Genomic DNA, 26,881 nt, shown 5'->3' on the forward strand with positions numbered 1-26,881 from the left:
CACCCCTTATTTTTGTCTGCATTTACAACTGAAAGTAAACTGCTAAAACGGTACAGGTATGAAATATCAGTTATCTTAACAAATGCATTCCTCTTGTTTAGAATCGCTTTTTATATCATTTTCTGTTTCGGTCATCACATCTTGGTGACTGTTTAAAGCTTGAAGGACTCTCAAACAAGTCTTCTCTAAGTTCAGCTGATACACCATCGTGTAGCCATTAATCTGTCTCCCTGCAACACTAAAAAAACATCAGTAAGAAATACCACATAATGTACATTTAGTTGGTGCAAAGTGCTGCATGGTTGTTATACTCTGGTGTTAGTACCAAGATATGACGACTAAAACTGGAAGAAATAGAGTACATTAGTTACAATAACTGTCCACACCTGTACCAAGTTACTCTAATGTCCAGATGCAGATTGATACCAATGCCTGTAGCCCCAATTAGATTTGTGAGCACGATGAAATGTGGTTTTACAGTGTCCTGGTCCAGATAGAAACATTAGTGAAAATGGAGAACAGACACCAAGTGAACTGGAGCCATGGTAGCCAAAGCGAAATGCTGAAAATGGAAAAGGGGCTTTTCGTGGCTCACACTCCGACAGTCTGCTTGAATGCTGCCCAGTTCCTTCCAGTATTATCCATAGTCAGCAGATGCCTGGATTAAACTTTGAAACTGTTCACAGCTGTAGGGATAATAATGCTGTTATACTTCTCTAACTACAAATATGATCACTGGATACTATTCAGCTCCTAAAGCTGAACTACAATTGCTACATTTGCTAGAGATGCCTTTTCATGTTTTACTGCCTTTGACAGGAACCCACAACAAAAATATTATCTTGATATCTTCTTTATTGATTTGAGATCTGTCCTTCACCAGATTGAAACACAATTTAAAATAAGTCCCTTTTGAGTACAAAAGTTACAAAAACAACATGTCCAATGGTACATGAGTCTCTTAGTACAGTGTATTTTTGTCTTTAAAATGATCAAAGATAATCTTATTTTAATGATTTATGAACTGAATTGCCTTAACTCAAATCAGCATTCTGCCACACAAAAATAAAATGTTATATAAGGTATAAGAAACTAACCTTGAATTACATTTGAATTTTAGCAGCTTTTAAAAACCATATACCACAACAAATAACAACTGTGAAAAAGATACAGTTTCAGCATTCAAAAAACTGCTTACAATTATCACAGTTTGGAACTTTTAAAACTATAAGAAGCGCATAATTAAAATATGAGTCATGTTTCTTTTTCAAGATCATTGTGTTTTTTTTGCATATCAAGATAATGTTTTTTGCAGTGTGTTCGTACTCTGGCTCCTCAAGTCTTGCGACTCGCTCTCAGGACCCCATCGAGCCCTGATAGCTGCCGCAGGAAGCCCCGGTTGGGGATGATGCCGCGGTGTTCCTTCACTGTCTTGATGGCCTCCACCAGCGTCATGGTGTGGCGGATCATAAGGTAAGCCAGGACCAGGGTGGCAGATCTGCTCACCCCAACAGCACAGTGAACCAGAATACGTCCTGTTGAGCACATAAAAACAATATCACTGATACAGACAAAGCTCAGTTAGAGGTGCAGCAATCAACAACTACTTTCCTAATAAAATACCAACAGCAATGCACACTGAAGAAGACACCAGACAAAATGTTTGTCTACATTGAAAAGATGTCCAATTGAAATGTTTGTCATTGAATTTATGTAGTTTCTTTGAGTATTTCTCATGTTTTACTGTAGAATTCTGATTGGCCATTTTGAAGTTATGGATGACTAATCAATCATCATACTATTTAAATTATTTGATTATTATTATTATTATTATTATTATTTGTTTATTTAGCAGATGCCTTTAAACAAAGGCGACTTACAGAGACTAGGGTGTGTGAACTATGCATCAGCTACAGAATCACTTACAATAACTTCTGACCCAAAAGATGGAGCACAAGGACATAGTCTTCGATTTTTTGACTTTGGCCTACTATCAGTACTTAGAACTAAGCAGGGTTCTTTTGGTGACCAAGCATTTTCCTGTATAGAACCTAGGCTGTGGAATGACCTTCCGAAGGGACAGTGATACTGTTAGTATTTTTAAATCCAAACTAAAGCCCCACTTTTATACTTTGGCTTTTATTGTCTGACCGGTTATGTGTTGTATGTATTTATTGTTGTTCTTGTTTTATTGGACATTGTTTAAATTGCTTTTTTTATCATTGTGAAGCACTTTGAGATGTGCACATGAAAGGTGCTATATAAAATAAAGATTATTATTAAGCTCAGGGTCACACAATGAGTCAGTGAGTGAGCCGAGATTTGAACCAGGGACCTTAAATAACAGTATAATACATGTAAGGTATAAACCACGACGGGCCGTGCGGTTCCCATGATATATACCACACCTGGGGTGGTGATAAGGCATCAGCCGAGGGCCTTTAACCACGCCAGAAGTGGTATATATCATCGGAACCACACGGCCAAAGTGGTTTATAACGCTTATAACACAGCTATCTGTCATTTGGGGGATGAAAAATAATTAAACCACAATTTAAATAATGCACTGCTCATTTATTTCTCGTCAACCCATGTAACGAGGTGGTGGGGTGGGGGAAATTTTTCAAATGTCTTTCTGTTCACTCTGTATATAATATTTCAATAAAAACTTAATTATAAAAAAAACACAATTTAAAAAAGACAAATCCAGAAACTTTTATTGTGTATACATCTGCAGTGTAATATAGTCCCAAATTTAATTTAATTACATTTATTGATCTCTTATATCTCTAAATTGCACATGTCCGTTTATTGTGAATTTCTGCATCGAATGTGGCATCTCACTAGAAACTACTAGAGTACTGAACGCTGCTGATGGGTGGAGTTTCAAATGACACCGAGGAAGTAAGGGGAGCAGCTGCCATGGATGCTGAAGCTGGATCTGTATCAGGTGAGTTTGTGTACGCGTTATATGCGAGGCACACATATTCAAGTCCATTTTCATCCTTTTGGATCTCAAAAGATGTTTTTGTTAGTTGTCGGACACCCTTGTGTCCAAGTCGTGCCAGATTAAGTTGAAGATAAAACCAGACTTTCTGCACCAATCCGACCGCGGTGTTGGGACAGTGGGCTCTAGTCATCAAAGTGTTCGTGTTTAGAACTTTAAGAAATCTTTTCCGACAATTCCTTGTTTACACCTTTTCCTGAAATCATGAGCGATTCATCATACTTGAAGTTCGAAAATCCGACAGTCGTAAAGCTTTTTCTGTCGGACCGCCTACGAGACAGGACAATCCGAAGAAAAAGGAAGCAAAGTCGATTCACGAATTGTGGATTAAGGCGAAAAAGACGCACTAAACCAATAGTGAAGCATGAACCGATTGCAAGGGACATCAATACTGGTAAAGTTTGCTGTAAGAATCTGCAAGGTTAAATTACGATGCTGATGGTCACCGAACTGCAAATATTACAGATTCACTATTTTACTATATCAGCGTGTGTCTTTGAAGACTGTTTAAATGTTTAATTTGAGTCAGGGTAGATGTTATTACTGCACCTGTTTCGATTTTTCAGGAGAAAAGAAAACACATCAGAATTACTAACGTGTTTTCCCGTCGGAAACTCTTGTGTATGTGTGTGTGTATATACAGTAGTTGTCTTAAGTATTCATACACTATTTTCCAAAAGTCATTTGTAAGTTGTTCTCTGTTAAACTATACTTACACGACAATAACATGTCTTTTAAGTTATTATTATTTATTTAGCAGACGCCCTTATCCAGGGCGACTTACAATTGTTACAAGATATCACATTATTTTTAAGTGTGTTGAACACCAATTGTTCTACCATTGTTGCAAATAGAGGGTGTGCATACTTCCAACTACAACTCTATACATATCACTTATTATTCTCATTATCTTTTCAGCCCACCACAGCTGAACAGCAGTCAGCATGGCAAAGTGCAGCTTTTCCTGCAGGTTTGGAAAGTGAGGGGTCTTCTTCAGTCCTTCAGGAAGGCAACTCCAGTACCTCACATGGAGGGAAAAGAAAAAGAAAATTCAATCATGAAAGCATAGACCTATTGGTGAATGGGGTCCTAAAAAAGAAAACAGACCTGTTTGGCGCACACAAGAATCATGTGTCATATAGAAATAACATATGGGACAACATAACCAACAAAATAAATTCCCAAGGGCCATGTACAAGAAGAACACGACGTGACATCCAGAAAAAAAGTTAACATAAAATTCACAAACCTGAAGCAGGGGTTCCAGGGTACAGGGGGTGGAACCCAACCCTGCTCTCCGCTGAGCAATATTGAGGAGAGAATCCTATCCACCTGGGATGTGCATGCGCTAGAGGTCATGATATTGGAGTGGAGGGTAGGCGTTTTATAAAATATATTCCATTCAATTAAGAAATGACACTGCTTTTGTCAATAGTTACCCTTCTCATAAAGGTATATTTGAAATGCTTTACTGATAAAGCACATTGGAACGCTGTGGCGGAGTGTCCCGCCTCTATGTATTATTATTTGTATTTTTGTTTGCGGCGCGGGTAAAAGCGCCGCGTCTTTTATTATTATATTTAAAAACCCCGTGAGGATGCATGGCTGATCAGCTACTGATTATTTAACTAGCTGACAGTCATGCATCCTTACCAAACGCGTGCAGACTCTGGCCGAGGGATAATAAGATAATTAACTACTAGTTAATCCCTCGGCCAGAGTATATAAACCTGCAGCTCTCTGCACTCTGGGTTGGGTGTACAGAGGAGAGTACGGGGAGCGGAGAGAGCGAGCAACATTTAAAAACAATTGCTAAAACGTGCTGGATTATCCAGCACAACACTTACTTGTTTGTTTGTTTATTTGTTTGGCCCTCGTGCCCTTTTGTTTTGTGTTTGGTTAAAATCATTTGTTTGTTTATTAAATACGCTGAACGCAATTGCGTTCAGCTTCACCCGCCCATCCACTGTTTTGGTGTCAGTTACTTCCTGGTCCGTGACGTCATCACACTCACCACTGCCAGCCAGACTGCCACATATGGTGTCCTGCGTGGGACAAACAACGCCTCCAACAGCCGGACCAGGAAAGGAAAGGACGTTTTTTTTTGTTCTTTTTCAAATAGTGTTTTTTTGTGTTTAAAAAAAAAAAAAAAAAAAAAAAAAAATGGATAAAGTGGATGCCTACATGAAGAGGTGGCATGCGCATCAGAGGGAGTTAAAGGAAGGAGGGGCTACATAGTGCCTCGTCTGCCTGGAGTATGGGCACCTCCCTGAGGTGTGCCCATATGAAGACCCCCTCTTTGTGCAGGCCTTTGATCGAGGTGAGGTGGAGACTGCAGAGGAGTGGATCCACCTGAAGGCCATACCATCGCCGCAGGTGGATCAGGAAACCTGCCTCACCTGCCTCAAAGAGGAGGAGGAACCAGCCCAAATGAGGAAGGTGAGGAGAAGGAGGCAGAGAGGGGGAAAAGTGAGGAGGAAGCAGAGGGAGCCAAGGTGGTGCACCATGTGCATTGCCTATGGGCATGAGGACGAGGACTGCCCAGAGCAGGAGCCAGGGGATGAGGAGCCCGCACGTCCTGCGCCTGAGTGGGAGGAGCCCGAACGTCCTGCGCCTGAGTGGGAGGAGCCCGAACGTCCTGCGCCTGAGTGGGAGGAGCCCGAACGTCCTGCGCCTGAGTGGGAGGAGCCCGAACGTCCTGCGCCTGAGTGGGAGGAGCCCGAACGTCCTGCGCCTGAGTGGGAGGAGCCCGAACGTCCTGCGCCCAAGAGGGGGGAGTCGGTGCGTCCACAGCCCAAAAGGGAGGAGTCGGTGCGTCCACGGCCCGAAGAGAGGGAAGTCGGGGCTTCCACAGCCCTAGGACCCAAGCTGCAGTTCCAAGAGCCAGAAGGGGAGGAGTTACAGGCTCAACCCCCTGAATTTTTCTGGGGGGGAGAAGGGCAGGATGCTGGTGTTCCCCAGCAGCCTCTATTTATGCTGCTGAAGGGAGCACGGCACACACCAGCCCAGCCGCCACAGCCTCCCTCTGAGTGGCCAGCATCCGCCCCATCGCCTCTGTCTCCACCACCACCAGGAGCAGAGCAGCAGGAGCTGCCTCTGTCTCCACCACCACCAGGAGCAGAGCAGCAGGAGCTGCCTCTGTCTCCACCACCACCAGGAGCAGAGCAGCAGGAGCTGCCTCTGTCTCCACCACCGTCAGGAGCAGAGCAGCAGGAGCTGCCTCTGTCTCCACCACCGTCAGGAGCAGAGCAGCAGGAGCTGCCTCTGTCTCCACCACCGTCAGGAGCAGAGCAGCAGGAGCTGCTTCTGTCTCCACCATCAACAGGAGCAGAGCAGCAAGAGCTGCCTCTGCCTCCGCCACCTCCACCAGCAGAGGGTGAATGCCTGCTGGTTCTGCCTCAACCGCCGTGGGAGGACTGCTTGCCCCTCCCACCTCCACCAGCAGAGGGTGAATGCCTGCTGGTTCTGCCTCAACCGCCGTGGGAGGACTGCTTGCCCCTCCCACCTCCACCAGCAGAGGGTGAATACCTGCTGGTTCCGCCTCAGCCGCCGTGGGAGGACTGCTTGCCACTCCCAGCTCCACCAGCAGAGGGTGAATACCTGCTGGTTCCGTCTCAGCCGCTGTGGGAGGACTGCTTTCCCCTCCCACCTCCACCAGCAGAGGGTGAATACCTGCTGGTTCCACATCCACCGTCATGGGAAGGACTGCTCCTGCTGGGGCTGCCTGTTGCTCCGCATCACCTGGGGCTGCCTGTTGCTCCACATCGCCTGGAGAGCCACCAGCTACAGGGAACGAGGGAGAAGTGGAGCTCCCGCTGCCGCCTCCATGGCCAGGGGCTCCCCTCCCGAGTTCACCTCCCGAGGGTCCGCTGCTGCTGCTGCCGTCGCCTCCCGAGGGTCCGCTGCTGCTGCTGCCGTCGCCTCCCGAGGGTCCGCTGCCGTCGCCTCCCGAGGGTCCGCTGCCGTCGCCTCCCGAGGGTCCGCTGCTGCTGCCGTCGCCTCCCGAGGGTCCGCTGCTGCTGCCGTCGCCTCCCGAGGGTCCGCTGCCGTCGCCTGGGGTCGCCAGGGATCCTGCTTCGCCTGGGGTCACCAGGGATCCTGCTTCGCCTGGGGTCACTACACTATGGCCGGAGCCCTACGGAGGGGAACGGACGGCCATGAAGAAAGGGGGAGAGGTCCGGAGACCAGCTCCCCCAGCTGCACTTTCGCGGCCGGAGATCATGTGGTCGGAGCCCCACGGAGGGGAGCTGCCGGCCATGAAGAAAGGGGGGGAGGTCAGGAGACCAGCTCCCCCAGCCGCACTTTCGCGGCCGGAGATCATGTGGTCGGAGCCCCACGGAGGGGAACTGCTGGCCGTGAAGAGGAGGGGGAAGGTCAGGAGACCAGCTCCCCCAGCCCAAATCGCGGCAGGATAGAGTGTGGAGGGAGCCCTGGAAGAGGGAGCTGCCGGCCACGAAGAATTGGGGGGTGCCAGAAATTCCACCATGGCCACCCCCCAGAAGCAACTTGCTTCCCCCTCTTCCAGGACATTGAGACTGAGGGGGGAGGTGGCCGAAAAGGCCATGTGTGCTGCGCACAAGGGGGGGCATGTGTGGCGGAGTGTCCCGCCTCTATGTATTATTATTTGTATTTTTGTTTGCGGCGCGGGTAAAAGCGCCGCGTCTTTTATTATTATATTTAAAAACCCCGTGAGGATGCATGGCTGATCATCTACTGATTATTTAACTAGCTGACAGTCATGCATCCTTACCAAACGCGTGCAGACTCTGGCCGAGGGATAATAAGATAATTAACTACTAGTTAATCCCTCGGCCAGAGTATATAAACCTGCAGCTCTCTGCACTCTGGGTTGGGTGTACAGAGGAGAGTACGGGGAGCGGAGAGAGCGAGCAACATTTAAAAACAATTGCTAAAACGTGCTGGATTATCCAGCACACCACTTACTTGTTTGTTTGTTTATTCGTTTGGCCCTCGTGCCCTTTTGTTTTGTGTTTGGTTAAAATCATTTGTTTGTTTATTAAATACGCTGAACGCAATTGCGTTCAGCTTCACCCGCCCATCCACTGTTTTGGTGTCAGTTACTTCCTGGTCCGTGACGTCATCACACTCACCACTGCCAGCCAGACTGCCACAAACACATTGCAGTGTTTAAAGTAACTAACAGATTTTGTCATTTTTTGGATATAGAACCGACATTGGCTGTACAGAACACAGATCCTGAGGAGGTATTATCAGGGCAGCAAACCCCACAAGCCCCAGCCACAGACCCTTATCTAAATTCCCCTGTAAATACGCCACCCTTTCCAGCTCCGAGTCCTGCTACCCCCCTGTCCCAGAGCACTGCGTTCCTCCTGTTAGTTCCCTTACCCCAACAAGGATCCCTTCCAACACACATTCTACTTTAGTTGAGTTATTGTCTGCCTTTCAAAATGTACAGCAGGTGTCCAATCAGCAGCTGCTCTCCCACCTAGAAAGGCAAGAGGTGCACATGACAGCTGTAGTGAGTAACCTGGACAGAACTGCCAGGTGTCTGGAGGCTCTGGTGGAAAGATTGCCTTTGTGTCCACATTTATATCCCCCTATTCCCTCTCCTATCCCTGCAATGAGCTGTACTCCTTGTACATTGCCAATTGTGTCTGCTCCTGTGTCTGCAGTGACTCCCTTCCTTCTCTGCTAGGACACAAGATTCTCTTTCTTCTTCCTCCTCCTCTATGTCCTTGAAAGGAACCCTTAAACTGTGGCTACTAGGAGGACATCAAGATCAACCAGGCACAAGAAATTGTTTAATGATTTTAAAATGAAAACAGAAGTTAAAGGGTTTTTTCTTTTTCAATGTGACGTGTGTTATTATTTCATATCAATTAGTAGGTTATAATGTATTAGTTTATTAGCTGGATCAGCTGTTTTTGTTATTTAAATATATTGTTGATCATTGAGTAAGCAAAATAAAATATAAACAAATGTCAAGTGCTTTTATACAAGGAAGTACAAAATGATACATATGTTCAAAATTTGTAAATTATATAGTTACTTTACACACATTGTCAATTTAATATAAACACAATGTTAATGACAATTAAATTACAGTATTTACACATAAAAGAAATCCTGGACTATCCTGTTACGGACAACCTGCCATCGGGCAGTGCAGGATGATCTGCTACCTGTGGTTCCTGAGGTTGCTGTCCACAGGGCTCCTCCTCAAAATCCTCCAGCATTTGTTTTTGCACAGCAATGTTGTGCAAGACGCAGCATGCCACAGTGATGTCACACACTCTCTTAGGTGCATACTGTAATGCACCTCCAGATGTGTGCAGACATTGAAAGCGCATCTGCAGCAGACCAAATGTTCTTTCTATTACACTTCTTGTTACTTCCTGTGCTCGGTTTCGTGTGACTGCATAACTGTCCATAACCTGCATCACCTTAAGAAAATAATAAAAAATATATATATAGAGAGAGAGAGAGAGAGAGAGTGTAGTCCTGGGGGTGAAAAGGACTACGTCTCTCAGAAGGTCACAGGCTTTGTTTGTTTAATTGTTTAATTTCATTTTGTAAATTGTTTGATTAGTAATGATCCCCTGCACCTGGCTACCATTGTAAATTAGAGCCAGGTGCAGGGTATTTAAAGAAAGCAGCCAGTCTGTTTGGGGCTGCTGTGTGCACAAGCTTGTGAAAAGAAAAAGGTAGTGTAAACCTGTGTGGTTTTGTTTTGTTTGAATATTTTTTTTATTGGTAGGTAAACAGCTTAGCTGTCCTGAAATAGTTAGGTTCCTGTTCTGTGGTTTAGTTAATGCTCAAGAAAGAGCTAGGTGTTTGTTTTGTTTATTTTGTTTTTGTGATTATTAAAAAAAATAGCGCAAAGCGCTTTAAGAAACCTCCATTACTGTGTGTTGGGTCTGATTTTTCAAGAACCCGAGTGGTGTAAGCTCGGTTACATACGGTGGCAGCAAGAGTGGGCGCCCCTACGACCCAGAGAAAATGGACAGAGTTAAAAGCGTTGATCGAGCAGATCAACAAGAACACAGCTGCTCAGAAGGAGCAGAACAGGAGATGGAGACAGGAGAGGGGGCTACCAGATCCGGAGCCAACCGAGCTGGAACTGCTGCTCCAAAAGTGGGAGCAGGAAAGAGAGGCACCGCTGGCTGCAGCCCCAGAGGGAGAAGCCCCACTGTCTCAGGAGCAGGAGGAGGAGGAGCCGTTGCCGTCCCCGGAGCCACCGGCTGCAGTCAAGGGGGAGGAGGTGCCTCAACCACCAACCCTGCAAGCCAGTCCGGCACTGCCGATGGAGGTTCCCTGTCCTGACATCGTGGACACCTGGCCGGAATGCCCAGACCTCCCTACACTGGACCTTGCTCCCAGGTCACAGCACTGCCAGGCACAGTTGCTTGCCTGGTCCCTTGCTCCGCTCCCCCTGAACCCACAGACGTCACATAATGGGAGTCCGTCATCGCATGCGCTCCCCCTTTCCTCCCACTGTGTTCCCACTGAGGCTGCAGACGTCGCTCCGTCGATCCACAGCCACACACCTCTGCCTGCCAGTTCTTGCTCCCGGTCACCGGCCTGGGCTACAGTCGCCCAGGGCAAGCCGGCCGGGTCCCTCCTCGTCGGTTCTCGGTCCATCCCAGGAAGCGCCGGAGGGACTGACCCACCCTTAAGCCTGCCCATGGAAGAGGGCGAAGATTAAAAAGATGGGACTTGAGGGTGGGTGGTCTTTTAAGGGTGGAGGGAAGTGACCTTGGAATGGCCAGGTATGTTTCACGCAAGGGAGAGGATGTGTGAGAAAGTGTAGTCCTGGGGAGAAAGGACCAAGTCTCCCAGAAGGTCACAGGCTTCATTTGTTTAATTGTTTAATTTCATTTTGTAAATTGCTTGATTAGTAATGATCCCCTGCTCCTGGCTATCATTCTAAATTAGAGCAGGTGCAGGGTATTTCAAGAAAGCATCCAGTCTGTTGGGGATGCTGTGTGGAGAGCCTGCTTGACAGTGTGCACAAGCTTCTAAAAAGAAAAAGGTAGTGTATAACTGTGGTTTTGTTTTGTTTTGTTTGAATATTTTGTTTAATTGGCAGGTAAACGGCTTAGCTGTCCTGCAAGATAGTTTAGGTTCATGTTCTGTGGTTTAGCTAATGGTCAAGAAAGAGCTAGGTGTTTGTTTTGTGTTTGTGATTATTAAAAAAGAAAAAAAACGCGCAAAGCGCTTTAAGAAACCTCCATTCCTGTGTGTTGGGTCTGATTTTTAAAGGGGCAACGAACCTGAGTGGATGCATAACAAGTAAAGTATTTAAGGAAAAAAAAAATTAATTCACAATTACATATTTCTATATGTAGGCCATGACTACTGTCACAGATACTATTTTATTTATGAGCAGACAGTTGTAACAAAATACATAGTCTACATTTGTTTACAAGAATTACAGTACATTAAGAGCAAGTTCATATAAACAATAACCTAAGAACTAATAAGAGCAAGTTTAACTAAGAGCAAATACAAGACAGCCTACTGATTCAATTAAGTACTTCTTAATGGTATATCATTTTTTAAACAGTTCTACATCATATGAACCATGTAATATGTATCCATACAAGTAAAACGGGTTTCATGAGAATATTTGTTTGTTTTTTGTTTCATTATTGACTAGATTGGAAACCCTAAGGAAATAATTCTACCTACCCAGTTAAACACCATCAGGAGGTCTGTCTCCCTCAAAAAGTCTATAGATGCTGGACTGGCTCAGGATATAAGAATCGTGGCACGATCCTGGGAAATTGGCACAAACATTGATGATACTGCACGTGGCATCGCAAACTACCTGCACGTTAATTGATGAGACTCCCTTGTGATTGATATAAACTGCGGTGCCCTCAGTCGGTTTATGTAAAGGCACATGTGTGCAGTCTATTGCCCCCAATACTGAAGGGAATGATCCAATGGTAAAAAAAAGTTTCCTTGTTTTGTAGCTGCCGTTGCTGTGTTCTCAGGAAAGAAATGCAATTGCCTGCCCGTCTCACCAAAGCTTCTGTCACTTGAAGCACGCGTGGCATTGTTGGCTGGCTCACTCCATACAGATCCCCTCCTGTTCTCTGGAATGATCCAGTAGTGTAAAATCCCAGTGCCATTTGGACTTCAATGTGCACTGGTATGGTACGATCTCCCTTCAGTTCCTCACACAGGTCAAATATTGCAGCTCTATGCAGCCTGAATCTTTTTTAACCTCATCATTGGGCATGTTAAGGAAAGAAATTCTTTGCTTAATTCTTGGATGGATTTGTTTTTGATGACCCTAGTTATCCTGTTGTATAGCAGCCTTGTGTTCTATAAGGTCATATGCTGCGAGGGTTACAAATATAAATGCATTTGCACTGACATTTTCTGCCAACACCGCAGCCCCGTCCATGTTTGGTCTGTGTTAAGAACAGCTGCAACGTGGTGTTAACTCGGACAGAAAAAACAGTCCTTTGAACAAAAATGAATCGCTTCCCTTTTCCCGCTTGCATGGCAATGATATGCAAATTAGGAAACTGTCGTTGTTTTAGGATTTGTCAGATTGTGGAAAACAGTCGCTATTTGACGTGCCATGACGTCACTCCGTTGTCAGAAGAGACGAAATCCACACGTGATGAATCACAAACAGTTCTTAAACCGTTCTTAATCTGTTCATAATAACGATTTTTGAAACGGACACTTTGATGAATAGAGCCCAGTGTTTGGCCTTGTCTTTACCTGCTTTTTAAAAGTTTTCATGACTGACAGGAATAAGTTCTTGTTGGTTTTAAATTTGGTTAGCAGAGATGTTAAAAGTTCTACTGTTAAAGTATCTATTTATCTATAGGAGGCTGTGTGGTCCAGTGGTTAAAGGGCTTGTAACCAGGAGGTCCCCAGTTCAAATCCCACCTCAGCCACTGACTCATTGTGTGACCCTGAGCAAGTCACTTGACCTCCTTGTGCTCTGTCTTTCGGGTGGGACGTAATTGTAAGTGACTCTGCAGCTGATGCATAGTTCACACAACCTAGTCTCTGTAAGTCGTCTTGTGTAAAGGCATCTGCTAAATAAACAAATAATAATAATAACATTTAGTCCAGCTCAGCGTTATATAACTGGAGACTGAATACTGGTCCCCAGCTGAATTTCCTTAAAATGAATGTCCATATTTTTTTTTTCTTAAACCAGTCTTTAAGTACATTAACAGCCCATGCTGTAGTTTTTTGGGGTTTTTTTTAACTCTTTTTTCAGTCTTTGTTTTCTTCGATTTCATTTAGCTGTTCCTCATCTACTGTTATGTGTCTACTCTTGACGGTTGCTGGTGCACTTTGTATTTGTATTTTTTTTTTTTCAGATGGACTGCTGTCTTCATTCAGAAAGTTGGTGTTGTACCAGTTATCTGGAGTTTCATCCCCAAATATATTAAAGGAAATAGGTGGAATGTCACTCATTTTTGGCTGTGGTTTTGTAACTAATAACAAATAAAATGGCAGTTTGTCATGGAATTTAGAATGCAGTGGTGCAGAGTGATTTATTCAGTGTGAAGTGGCTCATTAGTATGCAAGCCATGCTATACACTATAGCTATGCACGGTCATGTGATGCTGTTTAACCAAGCAGAGGTTGTTATTTTTCCAAGCTGTGTTAAAAATGCAGCAATATAAAAGTTACATTAATACCCACTAAGACAAGAAAGCCATTTTATAAAAGTAAGTTTTCAGTCTTGACTTAAAAATTGTAACAGTCCCAGCATTCCATAATTTAGGAGCTCTACAAAGCCCTAGCTCCTGTGTTGCTTTTGTTGACCCTAGGAATTACCAGCAGCCCCGCATCAGTGCAATTAAGAAGATACGGGGTCAGTAACTCCTGCAAATAACTAGGTGCCAATCCATTCAGGGCCTTATAAACTAACACCAAAATCTTAAAATCAATTCTATACTCCACAGGGAATCAGTGCAATGAGGCCAAAACAGGGTAATAACGGACAAAAAGTGGTGCATTAATAACGCTCTATTATTCACAAGCAAGCAGCAAAAAAATGCAGACTCTTCACAAAACCTTCAAATGGTAAAAATATGTATGTGCTAGTAATGCAATGTTGAGTCTCGCAAAACAAATGGCATCCATTTGCTAACTTCTGTCTAAGCTGATCAACTTGCCCCCTTTGTTACTGAACCTTATTGAGTTGGAAAGTTATGTCACATCATGTACACACTTGTGATTTAGATACTGCTGACCCCTGCTGGTGAAATGAGGTATTACGAAATACAACGGCTTGGACAAGAATGTGATGTGTAGCACACATTTCTATGGGCTGTCTCTCCTACATCGGATTAACGTGTTATGCAAATCTCTGACATGCACTCTATAATAAGCAACATTATTCTGTTGCAAGTAAGCTTCAGTCACCAACACAGTAGGTCAGAGGGCTCATAGGTGGCGCTCAGTTGGCGGGTGTTTTCTCTTTGAAGACCACACACAATACTGGTATTTCATGAGTTTCAGAAAGATTTCTAGTTATGGCCATTCTATAAAACAAATTCCACTGCATACTTTCCTGAAGGAATTCTGTAAGGCAGTAAATCACTGAAGAATGTTCATGTATCCCCTCCAGAACAATTGAAATACTGTGCATACTCATCACATTAAACCAGTGCCTTTTTTGGATGTCCGTGGTGATTGTTCACTCAATTGACAGTGTTTTGGCAGGTGTCATTTTTTTTTCAACCCCTGTAAGCTCTATAACCACATGTTTATCTGAATGTTACAGAAACTACATTTTTAATAGGTTCTGTAAATATGTTATGGTAATTGAGAAACCTGCATGAAAATCCTAGTCCAATTCCATTCTATTTAAGTAAACCAGTGTTTGGTGAATTTTCATTGATTAATTACCTGAGCAGGTAACTCTTACCTCTACTGGACAGTGCTTTATGAATGAATTCCGAAGCCGGGTAGAAATTGACACTCATGTCAAACGTGGGTGAATCGTGTGCTTCAATCCCATGGTAGGTTATGTTCATGCCATCATAATACTCTGCCCCACCTCTCCACTTACTGTGGGCACAGTTCAGTGAGTAATCCTCAGCTTTGTTAGCTCACAACGGTCCGCAGCGATATCCCTGGAATATTATCAAACAGAGACTATTGAAACTTGTATGCTATAAAATAGTTTGTACAAAACCGCTACACAACTCAAGCAGTATTTTAGTTTAGGACATTAGGCCTTCTAGGATGTGTTATATTTGTAAGACACAAGTATTATTAAAGAAATACTTTTTTTTTTTTTTTAATTTAGTCGTTGCAAATTATTTTTTATTATTTTCTCCCCAATTTGGAATTGCCAGTTATTTTTAGGCCTCCGAAGCGTGTGCCGTCAGCCGCCCGCTTTTTTCACACTGCAGCCACCCAAGAGCTACAGCGTTGGAGGACAACGCAGCTCTCGGGCAGCTTGCAGGCAAGCCCGCAGGTGCCCGGCCAGACTACAGGGGTCGCTGGAGCACAATGAGCCGAGGACATCCTGGTTAACCATGGGCAGCACTGGGCTAAGGCGTTCCGGTCAGTGAAAAAGAATCAGTCACCTTACAGGGTTCAGGTAACACCATATCCGAAAACCTGTTTCTCCAAGCTTAGTTCTGTTCAGTTATTAATCCCATTATTAAGATTCTGTTCAGTTGTATACTAATCCGCTGTTCCATTAGCACATTCAATGTTTTGTGTGTAGAACAAGTGTAAGTAAACACATTTTAAAAACAAGAATCAAACGCCCCTCTTTCTGTTATTCCTGTACAGTTTATTTGGAGTTAATGTAACGTAAATGATCTCCTTTCTGATCAAGTATCGTGTAACTCAAGCATATTTTTTGTTAACTCGTGTTAAACGTTTTTGTAATTTTGATCAGTTGTGCTTAATGAAGACTCTTAGTACACTCAGTGTGTCATATACATTTTTTTTAATACAAATTGGGCATTGCATCCCACAAGACACATTCCCTTTAGTATCCATGCATAATCTCAAGCTTCTACATCTTACTTATCTATTGATTAGGACTGATTGGAAATGCTCAATTGGCTTCCAGACAGTATAACTGAAATGTAATCAAATTTGTGACTAATGAAGAATATGTACATTCACACAGAAATGAAAGTTGAGATTTCTCTTCTGAAATGTTTTTTATAATTATATATATATATATATATATATATATATATATATATATATATATATATACACACACACGTACAGAATTTGGAGTTTTAACATCTAAAAAGGGCAATGTGCACTGGGTTATTTCTTAAATCAGAACCGCAAAACGGAACGCAACAGTGCAACGCCATAACTTCTCTCCACTACAGTTAGAGACATCAGTGACCGGAACCTAGCAGCTGCACTCCAAGCCTCGTGTTGAGTCTGGAGTGAATAAGGTGTTTTGCGCTGTCCAGACTATAGGGCACATCCTGCACTCCACACGGAGCGCCTTCACTGGATGCGCCACTTGGGAGCCTTCTCGTTTTATCTTTTTATGACCCCACATGTGTTCTTAATCTGATCTCATAAACACCTTACAAATTCAATAAAAAAGAAATTCAATAAAATAAAGAAGTATTAACACTTTGGGGGTCTCCCAGTAATGTCTTCCCCCCTGTCAGAGCAAGAACTCTTATTACAATCACATCCTGTTTTTTCTGGTTGAATTAAAGACCCCCATGTTACACACATAGAGGTTTCCTTCCTTTTGCCTCTCTGGAAGGTGACATTCATTCTATAACTGGACTACTTAGTGTATTTTGATAGCTTCAAGAATGATGTATCCTATTGTGTAGCGTAGGTAGCATTAACAGAAATGAACACAGCAACACGTTTCTTTTTTCATATATATTTTAGAAAACGTGTACATGTCAAGGCAAACGTGTAGGCAAACATTTTCTTCTTGGGGGTGGCATTTGCGGGTAGACTATTCCTGTCTGTGATGTAATAAGTAGCAATGTATTCTCTGGTACTTACTGGTCACCAATATACAAGCTGGGCCACACTTCGTCGGCATGGTTACAAGCGGTTTTCCCGGTGTACAGTAACCTCTCGAGCTCAAACACAGTCAGGACTGGCGAGTTGTGGTCACAATCCTTTCTGTTCGGAGACCTTGAGCTGCTCCCAGAGAATCTGGACATGAACGCCATGTGAAGCACCAAGTCATGCAACCATCACTTTCTAAGAGAAATTTAAATATATTTGAGCAATAGAACCTGTGTACTGTCAGAAAGTGTTACATCATTAGACTGTGGTACATGTACCAAAACGTGACCTGTGCAATGTCAGAAAACTGCACACTGTCAGGTTTTGGTACATTTGCTATCAACTGTGATCTGATGGATGTTCCGTTAAAGTTAAAAGGGGGTAAGTTTATATTTAAATCACTTTTAATATGTGTACCACTTTCTAACAAGTGTTCTGAAGCTATCCTTTTCTTAACAGTTTTACAGTAGCTGACATTTGTTTCAGTTGTCTGATTTCGCGCCCTCCTCCATACGAAGCTATAGTCATGAGGTTTGTAGAAAAACTTAAAATAAATGCCAGTTAATTATACTTTTTTTTTTTGCAAACTTAAACTGAAAACAGACAGCCAATTCACGACGAGCAAGAAAAAAAAGGTCACCGCAAAGTTGCACAAGTTAAAATAATTACAAGATCTAATGTATTGCATGTGACAAATATTCGTATACTGTGGAAAAATGACAAATTACATTGAAAGCGACGTAAAAGACCAGACGTACCAGACTGAGTTTCCTTGCTTTTAGCAGAATTTGTTTAAGCATGCGCAAACAAGCAGTGCGCTGCGTACCACATTTTAATGCGTTACAAAAAATAACAGTACACAGGCAATGTAATTAATATGGGTCATCTTTCAACCTCCTGACCGATTACTGTAGCTGACAGAGAACACATATGTTAAAAGGTTAACTAAAAAATATAATATTTCATTACATTAACTTTTTGACTGTTATTAATAGTATTAAGACCATCAGTTTTAAAACTTTTGAAACTAAAATACATATAATGAATAACTCCTTGTATTGCATATCCTCTCCATGTACTGACATTCTGTGAGGCACGGTAACTCTGCTTGCAGCAATAGGAAGTCAGAAATGACATGTGCGTCTGTGATCTGATTACATTGTATACGAGATGATCTGAAATGACATTTTCAACCCGAAGTTATTAACCTACTTTATATGAAACAAATATAAAGTAGGTTAATAACAGTTCGCGTCTAAAACATAAAGCTAATGCGGTTCCAGTTTATTCGGCAGCAGCAACAAGTGACGATTCAGCTGTAGCTAAAAAATAGTTTTCTTCTTTAAGAAGTTGTTACAAAATTAAAACATATTTAGACATATATTTTTTTGCGTTTAGTATGCTGCCAACACGCCACTGTTGTCCATGTTGCAGATTCAAATAACGGTAACTAAAAATATATATATATATGGATAATGGCCAGCAATAACTGTTGTTGACACCTGTCATGCTACTCTGAAACGTGGGTCGGCATACTATTTGCGTGTAAATACCCGCTCAAGAAATGAACAACCTTTGCAAAGATTTTGAAATCATTCCTGCAAATCTCACATAAATATTCCCTTAAAGTGTGTGACTCGAGTCCTTTCAGAAACGTATTTTACATACTTCTAGTTGAAAAGATGATACACCTGCCAATCTCAAGTCCATGGCCATGCCAAGGCAGTTAGCCAAACAGATTTTTTTTTAAATCTATATTTTAATGATTTTATTAACAATAGTTTATTATGCAATTGTATGACCATTTAAACCTGTAAACGGACACGCGCTTTCGTGCGTTGCACGCGTTTTACACAAAGCAACAATTGGCACCACTCCGTTTATTCTGAAAAACTGAAACAGTATGCAGTTGTGTTTTATATGATTTCATTTTTGGTGTTTAATTTCCCGAAAGTATAACGAAAAATATTATGCAATCCAGTCTCCACCTACCTTATCTCCGTTACTTCCAGCAAGAGAACAGCTCTCAGAATGAATATTCCAGTAGACCAGTGCAAGAAGCCATGTTTTTTGTTTTTTTTTTAGCGAACGAGCTATTTTAAGCACCGTCGATAGATGAAAGACATGTTTGTTTATTTATATCCAAGGTCTACGTGTTTTTCAAAATTTCCTTTTCTGTAGAAGGCAGACATGACCTCAGCTGCAGGCATTATAGATAAATGTACTGGGGGGAAAAAAAACAAGACTGAATACATTTAAAGTTATATAGTTGCTTTGTGTATTAGTGAGGAATACAAATATGAATGCTATAAAATATGGACATTCAGCGTTTTTCTAACGGGGAACTATATTCAGGTTTGTCCCTTGGTAAGACATCTGGTCTGACGCTAAATTAATGTATAGTATGCTAGTTTTTATATGACTGCCAGATTGCATGTATGGATAGCTAAGGGTTTAATCTATAGAACATCACAAATATAAATTATAACTCGCATGTTGAACTATGTCAGAATTCAATAATTATGTTATGCCTCTGCAGATCGTTCATTAAAAATAATCATTAGCAGTCAGAATTCTAATTTTATAAAAACTAGGGTACTATATTTTGTATCAGTTGTTGATAATATTAAATAAAATGGAGTAATGTGGTACAGTTAGTTAAAGTCCAGATGACTGCAAGGCGATTGTTGGTAGAATTGTGAGGTTTGATCAAATATTTCATGTGTACCATCTTTGATCCAGTAATCATGCATGCCGGCAGTTTTGCTCTTTTCAGACTACTTGCAACAGGGAGATGCACCCTTTACATATTGCATAACAGTGCCAATACAGAGGCAGTGATTTACACGTAAAAAAGTGTTTGTTACATACAGCAGGTGTTCAAATTATTTTACCCAGGTACTGTAATTGTACATCTATTTAAAACTAATACAACCAACTAAATGAACTAAATGACACGCATTTTGAGAAGTCTTTTTCAATGTCTGCAACCCTTCAACAGTTTTCCAGAAAAGAACATGTATTCTCAAGCTCAGAGAATGTCTGGATCCTTGTTGAAGGGATTGACCTTCATGAGTCAGCCCTCTTCAGAATATATCATCACTTCAGTTTATACAGCACCCTCCTCATCACCTGCAGTACAAAAAAGTGCTGGCAACTAAGATTTCAGTCAGTGAATAAAAGCTAGTGTCCCACTATCAATTTTGCACTAAAATCAAATTCCCTGATGCCTGTTTACTACGATTTTCCGAATTACAAAACTACCTAATATACAAATACAAGGCAGACATGTCAGCTTTTTCCATTGTAGGCAAGTGTATCTGAAAACACACACACACACACACACACACACACTACATACAAGTAATAAGACCTTACACAGAGAGCATTGCCTGGCAAATATGATATAAACAACATTATTTTGTACTGCTCCTATGTCTATACATTGAAATTCACACCCCTTTCATCAAGGCACAATCTTTATCTTTTATATTAAACTGCTGCATATGTGTCTTTACAGTGCATGAGTGAAACAGTGTTCTACCCTTTTTTTGCCACCTGCCACCTTTTGCTTCCTTCTTTTGCTACCTTTGCACACTGCACATGCTCAACACATTTACTGTGCCAGAAATAGCTAACCAACCCAACCAAGAGACACAAAGGATTTAGAAGGAGAGATACTTTAATACCTGTGACTGTTTCTATTAATAATATTATTACTTTTTAGATTGGGTGCTGGGCAGTATTGTTCTAAATTAGTCTTATTTTTAAAGTTTATTTGGGGGTTGTTTTCTTTCATAACAGTCTAAATAGTGATTTTACTCTGCTTCGTAGTACGCTGTGGATATGAAGTATTGGTTCTAGAGTGTTTTAGTACCTTAAAGACTATAATCTTTATTTTTTTAAATTAGGAAAGCTGCCATTTTTGTCTTCACCTCTTCACAAACATTTGTAATTTTCTGGTGGGACTCACTTACATGACACTTAGATATAGTAAAGAAAGCACTCCGCAAAACCTTTAAGTTTACTTTTTGTATTTTTCAGGTGCAGTGTTTCAGGTGTGCACGATGGGCCCATTCATAAGTGCCAAGGACCTCAAAAAAGTTGATGTGGAGTTTATAAGTGCCAAGTGTGAAATGTAGCCTCAATACTGATGGAAATATTTTGTTTTATTATCCTAGAACATAAGAAAGTTTACAAACGAGAGGAGGCCATTCGGCCCATCTTTCTTGTTTGGTTCCAGACCCTCACAATTCTCTGTGTAAAAAAGTGCCTCCTATTTTCTCTTCTGAATGCCCCTTTATCAAATCTCCATTTGTGATCCCTGGTCCTTGTTTCTTTTTTCAGGTCGAAAAAGTCCCCTGGGTCGACATTGTCAACAACTTTTAGAATTTTGAATGCTTGAATCAGATTACCACGTAGTCTTCTTTGTTCAAGACTGAATAGATTCAATTATTTTAGCCTACGAAGACATTTCTGAGTCAACATAAACTCTTGGTCTTTTTCAGAGATTCCTTCTTCAATTTCAGTATCTCCCATATGGTATTTATAATGCACATTTGTTTTGCCTACGTGCAGTACTTTACACTTCTCTATTAAATGTCATTTGCCATGTGTCTGCCCAGTTCTGAATGCTGTCTACATCATTTTAAATGACCTATGCTGCTGCAAGTGTTTGCCACTCGTGCTATTTTTGTGTCGTCTGCAAATTTAACAAGTTTGCTTACTATACCAGAATCTAAATCATTAATGTAGATTAGGAATAGCAGAGGACCTAATACTGATCCCTGAGTACCCACATGGATCAGTATTAGGTCCTCTGTTATCCTATTCTACATTAGTGATTTAGATGGTTACCTCGCTCCATTTTGAGGTTTCTCCTCTAATCAGTACTTTCTGTTTTCTACATGTTAACCACTCCCTAATCCATGTGCATGCATTTCCTTGAATCCCTACTGCGTTCAGTTTGAGAATTAATCTTTTATGCGGGACTTTGTCAAAAGCTTTCTGGAAATCTAAATAAACCCTGTCATATGCTTTGCAATTATCAATTATTGATGTTGCAACCTTGTGGCAATGTGCCCCGCCCCTGTGTGCATTTCTGTGTTGTATGTTGCGTGTGTTAATGTTGGTGTATAGGCATTAGTACACGGGATATAAACGGGTCTGTGTTTCACGTATGATTTAAAATGTATAATTGTATTTAGGCACGGGATTGCACATCACTTCACGTGCATTTAAAGTATATGTGAGCACGAGGTTACATATAATTAATTCACGTGCTGGGATTCAAGTGAATAATTAATTAGTAACTGAATCCCGGCACAACAGTATATATAGGTGCACGTTTCACTCACTCGGGGTTGTGTGTTCGGTGAGTGGAGAAGGAGGTAAAATTAACGAAAATAAACTAAAATAATAATTGATAGTTGTCTGACTCACTGGGTTTCGTTTGTCTGTCCGTCCACTGTTTTGTTTAGTGTTAATCCGTTTTGTTTGTCTCTTTATTTTGGCCTCAAGTGCCGTGTCCTGTGTTTTGTTAAAACCTTTTTATTTGAAATAAACCGGCGCAAACAAGCGTCTTCATCATTTCATCTCATCTGTTCTGTCCTGTGTTATTCGTTTCCCGGATCTGACGGCACCACTCAGCCAGCCGTGTGACAATCCTCAAAAAATCAAGCAGGTTCGTTAGGCACGATCTCCCTTTCCTAAAACCATGCTGACTGACTCCCAGGATAATGTTACCATATAGGTAAATTTACATTTTGGATCTTATTAGAGTTTTCATAAGTTTACATATAATAGAAGTCAGGCTTATTGGTCTGTAGTTACTTTTCCTCGTTAATTTCTGGACACATTTCGACCTGATCAAAAAAAGTGTCACCTCAGTTGTCAAAAAATAAATAAAATAAATACAATTCTAAACTTGTAGACACGGGACAGAAGAAAAAAAAAAAAAAAAAACTACTTCACCTTGTAGATGGAATAAAAATGTAACCTGTAACCCCAGTTTTCATAAAAAATGAAACTTGCAGACGTGGGAACCGTGTTGCATAAATAATTGCTCAGATGTGGACCCGGCTTACGAGAGTTGGGATGCTCGAGAAACTATCACAAATTAATCTTGTGCAGAATAATGGTTAAGGGATCAAAGTGTTCACAGCTTCACACGGTCGATTGGCTTTTTTGCAAGTTTTAGCCTAAATAACAATAATAATTATGTTTTTCATTGTATAAATAGAATAGAATCATGTACGGTAATTTCGTAATTATAGGAGGAGAGGAGAATGCAACAAATTTTTTTTTGTAAAAAAATGTAATGTGGCTTAAGTTGTTTTGCTTGTAACAAAATTTCTTTTTATGTTAGTCATACCGGAGGAATTTTTTCAAACATTTTATGTTTGCCTAAGTTCAATACATCGAAGACTGTAAAAAAAAATTGTTGAGGTGGAAAATATAAAAATGTGTACAATGTTTAATATTGTATTAACATAATATATTTATATTCTCAATTTACATAGTTAATTACTTTTAATTTTAGAAACTTTAAAAGAAATTGAAGACATGGTAAGGAATGGAAAAAGAATAAGTCCCAAAATTTCTGGACTTAAGTCTTGAGAACACACAAATTCATTAGGTTAGAATACAGTACTGGTACACAGCCAGCGAGGTCTACTCTACAGCGGGATGAAGCAACAGAGCCCGGTGGAGGAATACACGGCTGGATGGCTGAGTAACAACCGCTCTGCAGCTATCCACAGCACGACCTTGAACAGGGCCGTGCAGTCTGACAAGAGACAGGGGACGTGCAGCGGCAGCCAACAACAGGCCCACTCCAGCTGCCAGACGGCGGCTTAGGGAATCACTTGATAGCGGGGATGCGGCAAGGCCTAGCCCTGTGGAGGAACTGTATTCTCCCAAGAAAGAAATAGACACTAAATCACGGGGTGTCAGTCATCACGGCAGTCAGTTTCTCATGACAGACAGTAAAAAGCAGAACAGCCTACAACTCAAGCAAGGAGGCTGCTGAAAGACAGAAAGGAGAGACATGAAATAGATTCGGTGATTCCAGCAAAGCGGCAAGCCGGCTTTCAGCACGAATGTAAGGGAAATACAACACGACTCAAAGCTCTTTTCTATCAACACACTCAGCTAGACAGTGGTCTTATCGTACAATCTTGAGAAGGAAAAAGGACTGGCTTCCTCAGAATGATGGTTTTAATCCCTCAGTGGGCGGGACTGACTGCATTTCCAGCAGGGCCAGTAGAGTGACACGGGAATGAAATGTCAGTCCTGTCTCATCCTATCCAATACTCCTGCCCATCCCATGAAAGAATCATCATTTCCAATTCTGTCCAAATTTTTCCTGTCCCATTCCATCCCATAACTTTTTTTTTTATGTAAGTCCTGTCCCATCCAGTCAAGGTACGGATATTTTTGTATTCATGTATAAAATTAGGGTTTATAGTGTATAATAAAATTCTTACACACACATTTTTTTAGCCTAATGAGATGCAAACAAGATGACAAAGACAGAATAACTAAAACAGAGGTCAGAGAACCATTGACAAACTGAGACCACAATATGGTCTCATTTGAAGTGATTTTTAAAACCCAAAAAGTAATGACTAAAGCCAAGGTTTACAATTTTAGAAAAGCAAACTATGAAGGTATGAAACAGAGACTAACAGAAGTAGATTGGAGTAAAATAGAGAAAACATCTACAGAAAAGGGATGGCTGTTTTTTAAAAATGTAGTACTAGAGGCGCAAAACAATTACATCCCAAAAGTAGACACATCCAGGACTTGCTTAAACTAGTAAGTGGGCTAGAAATGGAGCTGCAGGAAATGAGACAGCAACAGGAGCTTGAGGAGCTGACACACCCACAATTCATGGAAGTCTGCACCCCTAGCGGACTGAAAGCAACCAGGGAGATGGAAGAGGGTCAAAACAGCTGGGTTCAGGTAGGCAGAAGCAGGAAAAAAAGAAACTTCGTCAAAAACAACCACCAGAAATCCAAACATGTGGACAAGCTCCTAGAATGAACAGGAGACGACCCGGTAGTAGTCGTCCACATCAGTACAAACAACATTGGAAGAGACAGACAAAGATCCCTGCAAAACAAATTCAGAGACCTAGGAAGGAAATTAAAAGACAAGACCAAAACTGTGGTATTTTCAGGGATACTGCCGGCACCTTGCAAAGGACCATATGGACAGCTGGAAATACAAAATCAAAATGCATGGCTGAAATCGTGGTGCACTGTGACCAAGCAGTTGCTGTGATGACGTCACAGACCAGGAAGGAGTAACAGTAAAACAAAAGGCAATGGATGGAATGGTGGAACTGAGCGCTATGGTGCTCAGCGTTTTATTAAATAAACAAAACAAACAAATGATTTAAACAAACAACAAAACAAACAAAAAGGCACGCTGGCCAAACAAATAAGTATCGTGCTGGTGTAAACCAGCATGCTTAGCAGTTATTTTTAAGTTTAGTTTTCGCTCTCTCCTTGCTCTCTTATATACTCCTCTGTACACACCAGAGGGTAGAGAGCTGCAGGTTTATATACAGTGACCATCTCCCAATTAGCAACAATTAATCAATGAATTAACTCGGGAGATGGTCACCGTCTGCACGAGTTTAATAAGGATGCGTGACTATCAGCCAGCTAAATAAATCACTAGCTGCTCAGTGACGCATCCTCATGAGATTTTTAAAATACAAAAACAATAACAAATATGTGGCGCTTTTATCCGCGGCGCAAACAATAATACAAATAATAAAACACAGTGCACATATAAATATTGGGGCAGGACACTCTGCCACACATGCCTCACCTTGTGCGCAGCACACATGGCCTTTTTGGCCACCTCCCCCTTAGTCCCCAAAGTCTCAGCTAGCAGTCCCAGCCCAGGAACAGGGGCAGCAACGGGCTAAAGGTGGCGACCACGTGGGATGAACCGCGCACAGGCCGGCTCCTCCGGCCAAGGAAATTTTGGGGGTGGTCTCCAGACCTCCCCCCCCTTCTTCATGGCAGGCAGCTCCCCTCTGTGGGGCTCCGGCCACCCGTTCATCTGCCGTGAAATTGCTGCAGGGGGAGCTGGTCTCCTGACCTCCCCCCTTCTTCATGGCCGGCAGTTCCCCTCTGTGGGGCTCTGGCCAGTTTCTCCTGCCGTGAAAGTGCAGCTGGGGGAGCTGGTCTCTTGACCTCCCCCCCCCTTCTTTGTCGCCGACAGCTCACCTCTGTGGGGCTCCGACCACAGTTTCTCCTGCCATGAAAGTGCGGCTGGGGGAGCTGGTCTCCTGACCTCCCCCCCCTTCTTCGTGGTCGGCAGTTCCCCTTCGTGGGGCTCCAGCCACAGTATTTCCTGCCGCATGGCAGGACCGGTAGAGACCCCAGGCGAAGCAGGACCCTCGGAAGGTGACGGCGGCAACAGCAGCGGACCCTTGGGAGGCGACGGCGGCAGTGACAGCGGACCCTCCGGAGGCAATGGCAGCAGCAGCAGCGGACCCTCCGGAGGCAATGGCAGCAGCAGCAGCGGACCCTCCGGAGGCGACAGCGGTAGCAGCGGACCCTCCGGAGGTGAACTCAGGAGGGGAGCCCCTGGCCATGGAGGTGGCAGCGGGAGCTCCACTTCTCCCTCGTACCCTGTGACTGGTGGCTCTCCAGGCAAAGCAGAGCAGCAGGCAGCCCCAGGCGATGCGGAGCAGCAGGCAGCCCCAGGCAATGCGAGACAGGCATCCTTTGGCGGTGCGAGGCAGGGCAGGAGCAGTCCTTTCCATGGCGGTGGAGGTGGAACCAGCAGGTATTCACCCTCTGCTGGTGGAGGTGCAAAGCAGTCCTCCCACAGTGGTGGAAACAGAACCAGCAGGCA

General features: G+C 42.6%; 1 protein-coding gene across 1 annotated transcript; it reads right to left on the reverse strand.

Moving 5' to 3' along the window:
- Window positions 1–663: 663 nt before the first annotated feature.
- LOC117397966 (dual specificity protein phosphatase 26) lies at window positions 664–19,069 on the reverse strand. Its single transcript, XM_033996953.3, is given in 5 exon segments — window positions 664–1,535; window positions 14,904–15,062; window positions 15,065–15,111; window positions 16,994–17,197; window positions 18,995–19,069. Coding segments are annotated over 4 exon segments (579 nt in total). The 5' UTR covers window positions 17,167–17,197; window positions 18,995–19,069; the 3' UTR covers window positions 664–1,335.
- Between the last annotated feature and the right edge of the window lie 7,812 nt (window positions 19,070–26,881).

Source organism: Acipenser ruthenus, chromosome 46 (assembly GCF_902713425.1).
Source record: "Acipenser ruthenus chromosome 46, fAciRut3.2 maternal haplotype, whole genome shotgun sequence".
Classification (NCBI taxonomy): domain Eukaryota; kingdom Metazoa; phylum Chordata; class Actinopteri; order Acipenseriformes; family Acipenseridae; genus Acipenser; species Acipenser ruthenus.